Source organism: Populus euphratica, unplaced genomic scaffold, assembly GCF_000495115.2.
Source record: "Populus euphratica unplaced genomic scaffold, PopEup_1.0 scaffold28.1, whole genome shotgun sequence".
In the NCBI taxonomy this organism is placed as follows: domain Eukaryota; kingdom Viridiplantae; phylum Streptophyta; class Magnoliopsida; order Malpighiales; family Salicaceae; genus Populus; species Populus euphratica.
In genome coordinates, this window is record NW_011499862.1 from 1,819,330 (window position 1) to 1,827,888 (window position 8,559).

Consider the following 8,559-nt stretch of genomic DNA (forward strand, 5'->3'; position numbering starts at 1 on the left):
CTAAATTTAGTTTTGATACATAACTTTATTTTTATTATTTTTTATTCACATATTGTGAAGAAGAGAGCTTCGTGGATTTCAACATAGAGAAACAAATTATTATTTTCACGTATTCTAACCTCTAAATTGATTGATATTAGTGTTCACGAGTTTTATTTGATGAAAATATTTTAGTGATGATTTTTTAAAATATCAATATTACTTAAAAAATAAATTGAAATCATGGAAGAAAAACCAATTTGATTTTGTGTTTTATGATCATTTTTGTGGTTTCTTAGGTTAATCAATTTACTTCTAGATTTAATACAATCTATGTTTAATTAAGTTCCAATCAAGGCTGAACTAGGAAAAGAATAAAGGAAAGAAAATGAAACAAATAGATTATTCAACTAGGTTAACTCATTATGGTCATATCCATTTTCTGGATTGTAAATTTCACATTTTAATCCAAGTTAATACAATATATTGTTGTTTTTTCATTTCACCCCTTAAATTTTTTTCTAATTTATTCATTCAGTAATTCTTTGTTTCATGTTTAAACTAGGCTCAGACAAGGTTAAATTAACAAAAACATGAATTGTTTTTTAATTAGGACCGTGTTTACTTTTTAAAAAGTATTTTTTGGGAAACCATTTTTCAAATTTTCCTATATTTGTTTGTCATTAAAAAAGTTGATCAACGAAAGATACTCTCTAATCAACGAAAAATACTTTTCAGTTAAAGAAAAATTTGGCTTGATTTTCAGGAAAATATTTTCCTTTTTAGCCGTGTTTGTTTTTCGGAAAGTGATTTTTGGAAAATTATTTTTCAAACTTTCTTATGTTTGTTTGTCATTAAAAAAGTTAGTCAATGGAAAACACTTTTTAGTCAAAGGAAAATTTAGCTGAGTTTTCAGGAAAGTGTTTTCCTGAAAAATTTGGACTGAAAACACTTTCTGGAAGTTGTGAAAAATTTAGAAATATCATTATTTGCTGATTATATCAAATGTGATCTTTAAACTTTTGATTGCTATATATATTTTGTTTTGAATATTTATTTTTCAGTTTCATCTCTTAAATTTTAATTTTTATAATTGCTATTTTCTTTTTTCTTATCATTTTTTATTTTAAATTTTTATCTATCAAATTTGGTCCTCATTCTTTTGATTACTATTTATTTTATTTGAAATAATTTATGAAATATTGATTATTATTATTTTAATTTCTTTAGCTTTTATTTTTTTAGATTTGATCTCTATTATTTTGATTATTATTTATTTTATTTGAGATAATTTCTAAAATTATATATTTTTTTAATTTCATTCTCATTCAACTATTTAATTTGTAATATTTATTTTTTATTATTTTAATAAACTTGAGAAAAATAAAATATTAATAAGTTATTTTTTAGCTTATTTTCCATGATATAACCAAACACTGAAAACTATTTTTTAACTTATTTTTCATTACACTACCAAAAAGTAATTTACTTGTTTCAGAATTCACTTTCCAAAATAAAACTATTTTTTAACAAATAAAGGGTCTATATTATCATTTAAATTGGATGTCTAGTTTACTCTTGACCTGGAAGATCATACAAGTCATATCAATTTTTTTTAAATTTATGAACCTTTATAATGGTTGATTAATTTAGTCTTATAGGCTAATCAAGTTTTTAATTTTCATTTTAAATATTTCATCGTATGCACTTAAAAATAACAACACTTATATTTTATATGTAATTATTCGTATTTTATCCGACTAGGATGCAAATTCTAGTTTGATATGTATAAATGTGAGTGCAGTAGTTTACTTAGACATCGATGCTCTACTTGAAACTCAATCAGAAAGAAATAAATTTAGTTTAGATGTACGACAACTGATTTAAGTATATTCTTATCAAGAAAGATTCTAATAATAATGACGACGACGGTGGCGGCGGCGGTTTCCTCTTGTCCTCTAGTAAGAGTCGATGATGTTGTTGTGGGTGCTGGGCATGTAAAAGATTAATGGCTACGAAGTCGCTGGCTGCTGCCCATGATGGACGCTTTTAAAAAGCACCATGACACTCTTTAACATTGTGTATATTAAGGCTCCTTCTCTTCCATGGTCTGTGCTTTCTTTCAATTACAGATTTAAAAGTGTTTAATTATCTAATAAACATTATAATTTTACACGAGCATTATTGAAAATTCTCTTGAAACTTTGGTTTTTTTTTTTTAAAAAAAAACTATAATTTACCACAATATCAAATGCCCTCCTAGTCTTCCTTGGGGGCGGGCAGACTTTCTGTGAGAGTACTTTGATGGCTCTGCCTCTCCTTAATTGACACGCTAAAAGTCTCTTGTTTTGTTTTCCTCTTGTTCATAGCAAGTATCCATCACAGTTGCAACTGATCAGTTATTGTCATACGATGATCTAATACTTTGTTGGTAGGATAAATTTGTAGTTGTCGTCTTTTAAGATGAGCACATCTTGAAACCTAACATGAAATTTGCGGAGCAAATCGAGTTTGGCTTCAGGCAAAGCTGAACTCTTTGAGAGCAACGATTACGGGTCTACTCGGCCAGTTGTTAGCTGTTCGTCATCAAGCACAGGATTGTGAGACAAAAGCAACACCTTCCCTAATAAGAAACTTACAACTACTTTCGTGGGAATCTAAAATTGCAATGGATAGTGATCGTTTAGCGTTAATAGATTCAAGAGAGGAGCGTCGGATCATAATTATTGACCTCCTTTGTATTCACATGGGCAACGGATGGTGATCTTTAAGCCTTTGGATTTATGTCGTACACCTTACTGGCGAGCCAGAGTTGCCTTCTATAATTACTCAAGTTTAATATTTGTCATCCTCGATTAAAGGAAAAAGACTTGGATTACCTGGATCGATCATTTTTCATGAGAACCTTCCATTCTTTTTCTTATAAAGAATTTATTGGTGCAGATCTTGTGAGTTTGATGGGGTTAACAATGGAGTTTTACCGAGTTGATATAGATTGGTTCGGTTTTGATTCGTGGATTCTCCGATTAACCCGTCAGGCCAGGATGGGTTCAACACAATTATAGGCTTTCATGCAGAGTCGGCCGAAATTAACGCGCAAAAAAGATACCTTTCAACTCAAAATAAAAGAGAAATCCTTGCAATAATGTGGTGCCTGCATTCACATTATTCTTGCTGAATTCTAAACATTATGCTGTTCACACGAATATCCTTACAATGGGCCACGCTAGGCTGGCAAATCCAAACTGCAATGGGTCACCATTCAACTTTGTTGACATGAAAGTACACAGTGCAAAAGCATCTCTAGGGGAGGGAGAAACGAAGTTAGCTCGAAGAGCCAAATTAGTAATATAGCTTTTCGTAAATAGTAATAGTATAGATATTGCAACTTTTCATACATGCATTCCAATGAAAAAAAAGCTATTTTAAAAAATCAATTGTGTTTTAATATATTTAATATTGTAAAACTATTTATTAAAACAGAATAAGAGGGTATGCAAGGTTAATGGATCAAACACAACTCAAGTCCTGAAAGTAGAGCCCATCAGGGTAGTGGAGGATACAAAGCAAATGATTGAAATTTATGGTTTCTCAAGAGCATGGAACTCAAAATCTTACATCAGAAATTGTTAGAAAAGACGGGTAGAGGTCTTCAAAGCATTTCTCCATGATTTTATGGCAATTTGAAGCTTTTGAGAAGAGGCTTCAATCGCTCCTGACAGGCTATTATTTTGCTAGTCGAGGCAGCTGGACTTGGGAGCAGAAAATCAAACAGGGAAACATGCTGGTTGCGCATTTCAGTAAATTAGTGCCAACTTTACATGATATTCAAAGCATTTATTTCTTGCAGTCCAGATAGATAGACTAGTGCATACAGCCTGTCATGTATCGAGTAGTTCTAAAACATCAGATTTATTGCCTTTAACAAGCTTCAGTCGTCTATCCACCGAACCCCATGTTTTGCATAAAGATAATAAGGTCCAATTGGACCTCTACCTCCCACTTCATAGAGTTCTGGTGTAGCACGGTTCTTGTCTATTTCCTGTAGAATTGGAGTTAGAATATTCCATGCAGCTGCAAGCTCATCGCTTCTCATGAAGAGATGGTTGTCTCCATCAATGACATCAAGAAGAAGATGCTCATATGAATCAGGCACCTCCGCACTATACCTAGAGTATTAACATAAAGAGTATGCCAGACATCAAATTATAGAACAAAGTGGGTGCTGAACTGGCTTTGCTTAAGAAAATATGAGTTTCAACAGAACAAGTTTTACAACACGAAAGTGCTTACTTGTCCTTATAGAGCAAGTTGAGTTCAGAAGCATCCAACTGCAAGCCTAGTCCTGGAATCTTATTATTGATCTTGACCAGGATAGCTTCATCAGGTGCATCACTCAGAATCAGCTCATTAGTAGCCAGATCAATGTTATGCCCAAGGCGTTCACGATAAAGGTTTCCTGGGACATTATGGAAATTTATACGTATCTCCACTCTGCATCATGTAGTTCAACATGGTGAGGAAACTCAATATAGTGTAATCAAATAGTACAGAATTTGCTTTCCCTGGTGACAGTCACATAAATTGAAGAACACAAATTGCATGCGCATGTATACACCCCACATAATCCCCTTGTTTGTCTAGCTTCATTCAGTACAAAATTCGAGAGTTCAGCTATGTACACCTGAATGTAACAGTTTGGATTCCTGAACCTTTGTGTTTCAATTTGAAAACAATGAAGAGCCAAGGAGAAATCAGGCAATCTCGTAATTAAAGCACCATGGTTTTTTAAATTTAAATCTTCTAAATATTTTATCTATAGAAGTTTCCCAGAAGATGCTAATCTGTCAATTCCTAACTTGATGCAAGCTTCAAGTAAGCTCTCTTCCAAAAGATTAGACTACATTCTTTCTATATCTAAATCAGGTTTTGGTTGCCTTTTTCTTTTTCTTTTTTCTTGGTGAGAGATCCTGATTGCTTTCTCAAGACCCATTTGGAGGACAAATCACTAAACACTAAATTAACTTCAAGGCTGAGTCAAAATCAAGTCTCAAGCAATGCACAAAAGGTAGGCATGACAATTGGTGCCACAATTAGACAACAATCTAGGTTGAGGAGCAGGTTACATTTTAGCAAAAAGACTGATGAAGCTAAGAAGTTATATCACTGTTAATTATATAGAACACAAATTCCACAATTAATTTTTCACCTGTGTTTGATGAGTCCCAGGCCAGTTTTAATTAGAAAAGGCACACCATCCCAGCGTGCATTATCGATGTATAACGCAGCAGCGAAGAAGGTTGGTGTCAAATTGTTTAAATTTACTTTGTCTCCAGAAGTAGATTTATATTGACCAAGAATGACATCACTAGGATCCAATCTGCGGATTGATCTTAGAACCTTGACCTGAAAAGAAGCTTTCAATGTGATAAGATGAATTGATGTTTGTTTTCACGATGCATGCATCTAATGATCAATTACCTTTTCATTTCTAATATCTTCTCCATCAAGACTTATTGGTGGCTCCATGGCAAGTAATGCTATTGTCTGAAGTATATGGCTGTGCACTATGTCCCTAATGATCCCATAACCATCAAAATACCTGCATAAAATAGTGAAAAATATCAAATATTGAATTTAGAACCTATGGTTGCCATAATTCACTTTACAGAGCACTCTAGCAAAGAAATTATTGATCGTGGTAACCTTCTTGTCTGCGAGTGCACGTCTTCTGACAAAATGATCTGAATTATCAAGAACAATTCAGTGACAGAGCATTATATTCAAGAAAGGTGTATTTCGAGGTTCATCACATCATAGATGCCAAATAAATTGATAAGATAAATAAACTGACCTGTATATTGCGTATATAAGTTCGGCTCCATAATGGCTCAAAGACCAGATTAGAGAACCTTAACACTGTGAGGTTCTCAATGAGGTTCCTTCCTAAAAGATGATCTATCCTGAAGTGCACAAAATTTAAGTCATACATCAACTAAAGTGAATAGTTACAAAAAGAAAACATGATTATTGAATGAATATCAATAAATGGAACAGGTGCATATTCAAACACACAGAACAGATAATGTCCACCGGCACCTGTATAACTGCTTCTCCTCAAACTTTGAGAGGAGAGACTCTGTGAATTGCTGAGAAGACAGTGCATCAAACCCAAAAGGTTTCTCAATTATTATCCGATTCCAGCCCTTACGAGTTTGGGCATTATCAGCTAGACAGGATGCAACATCAAGAAGTGCTTCTTGTGGCACAGATAGGTAGAATATCCTGTTTGCTTTAGATCCCCCCTGCGTTGGTTACACTATTACCGAATCAATTATCAAATAGTCCAGTTAATCTATTGTACAGTCAACAAAAACCCTCCACATCAAGAAATCAAATTTTCAGGTGAAAGCATGTGCTGTCACTATACGTATACCTCAATTTGCTCCATTCTGGCATTCAGCTTTTCCATCCCGACACGGTTATCATAACCTCCATTGAGATAGTAAGTTTTGCTAAGAAAAGCCTCCATTTTGTCACCACAGTTCTGTCTGAAACATTTCCAAAATTTGATCATTAATGCAAAGTCGAGCGTCTGTGATGCATGGATAACCATGAGACATAAGCATACGTGCAGTTATTTATATTCTTATTTCTAGCAATTACTTCAATTTACAGAATATCTTAACAGGCATCGTCATGGTTAGTATTACCAACTCAACTGACAGTTCTCAGGTGTGGATATCAAATATTCTCACTATGCACCGCACTTGTTACCTAAAGCTGTGAGATTTTATTGATAAGCCACTCACTATGTTTGTATTAGTCATTTCTCAAGGAGGCTCAGAAAGACTGAAATGGTCTTTCAAATGAGTGTGGATCAACTTCAAATAGGAAGAAATAGTTACACATTTTCACCATTCTGGCACATCGTTTGACAAAAAAATAAAAATTGGAGGCACTTGAGTGTACACAAGAAAACTCGCAAGGTGATAAAAGAAATATACTGATGATCAATGCGACAAGTCAAAGTTGAAGCTATAATGGATCTCAGATCTTCGTCTGTCAAATCCTTTCTTGAATAACCGAAGATGACAACATCCTGCATCCACAGAACCAGTCAAACTGAGAGAAAATACAAGTGCAAACTGGAGTAAAAGCTAAGTTGGTTAATTCATGTATTTCTGCCTTTCCCTTTATGATAGAGGCATACCCACATACCGGGTTTAACAGATAAAGTAAAACCAACAAAATGTACACAAAAGAAACATAAAGTATTGACATCAGAGTAAACCTCACCTCAGGTAGAAAGCCACTATAATACAGAGCAAATAATGCTGGAAAAATCTTCGCCCTTGCAAGCTCACCAGTAGCTCCAATAACTGCAATGCAGAGAGAAGGCCCTCTACCACCCTCAGTCGCATAATTCAAGGAATGACTTCGTGAAGGCACCACATTTGTGAAGGGATCAGCTTGAAGCTCGTGCAATGAACTTTCTTCAGATTTCGGGAGTCTTTTAGTCTCTTCAGCAGAATCTTCACGCAGAAAACATACTTTCACAACAACTCACATTGACACACATACACAACATTTTGGTAGCAATCATCACAACAAAACACAAACTTTCGGTGCAAAAAATCATAACCACGAAGCGACACTCAATATAAAACTGTCACTCACAAACTATTCAACCGATCTACAGTCAAGAAACAAACTTTCACTACAAATTCAACTAAACTTAGTAATGATCACATTCAACAATGAATCTTTTCACGAAACACAAACTCTTTCTTTTAGTGTGATGAATTAAATTAAACACAAGTTCTTACTATAACGAACCATTAACACAATATTTTACCACAAACTCAACTAAAGTTGACAACACATTGCACTCGCAAGTAACAATGATCACAATTAACAATGAATAACTAACCATCTGGCAACCTTTGATTCTTAATAGTCATGAAATCTTTCAGAGGTCCAAACTCCCTATTCTTTTTCCAAAGATTGAATCTTTCAATCACCCATAGCTTTAATCCACAAAAACTTCTACATAAACCAGTACCTCCTCCAGAATTCTTTGTCACCACCTAATACAAACCACAAAAAGCAACAAACTTCTTAATATACTCAAATGGACACTTACAGAATCCCAAAAAGTGTAAACGCAAAGTTTCACTAACCTGCAAGCTAACAGCAGAGACATTGAGAGAACTTGAGCATTGAGGAATGGGTCTAGAAGTTGAAGAATCCCAAGAGGGTATTGATAAGGTTGGAAAAGAAAGTGACATCCTTTCTGGGTTTTAGTCGGGTTTTGACAGTAAAGGTTCAGTTCTGTTAGCCATGATAAAAGAGCGAGAGAGTTGAGGATGAGTGAAACTGGTTGTAGTGGATTAGATTATTGTAAAGGGAACTTTTCCGGTGGTTGATTGGCTGTTACTCCGATGGGTGTGTGGATCCTACGTGGTGATCTAGCACAACACGTGAGCAGGGAATTACAATGGGCTGTTTGTGCTTGTGGTATTTTGGAAGGCTAGTGATGATTTTTTTTTCCTTGGATCTTAGTAGTATGGCTCCCAT

General features: G+C 34.3%; 1 protein-coding gene across 1 annotated transcript; it reads right to left on the bottom strand.

Annotated features, from left to right (window-relative positions):
* Positions 1-3,503: 3,503 nt before the first annotated feature.
* Positions 3,504-8,559, bottom strand: LOC105125192 (glucose-6-phosphate 1-dehydrogenase 4, chloroplastic). The gene is made up of 12 exons (XM_011025533.1): positions 8,163-8,559; positions 7,913-8,069; positions 7,279-7,514; positions 6,987-7,081; positions 6,416-6,530; positions 6,079-6,284; positions 5,834-5,942; positions 5,686-5,723; positions 5,461-5,581; positions 5,189-5,385; positions 4,273-4,473; positions 3,504-4,148 (listed from the first exon to the last, which is right to left on the bottom strand). The coding sequence occupies exons 1-12, from the start codon at positions 8,268-8,270 to the stop codon at positions 3,911-3,913; spliced, it is 1,821 nt and encodes a 606-aa protein (XP_011023835.1). The 5' UTR covers positions 8,271-8,559; the 3' UTR covers positions 3,504-3,910.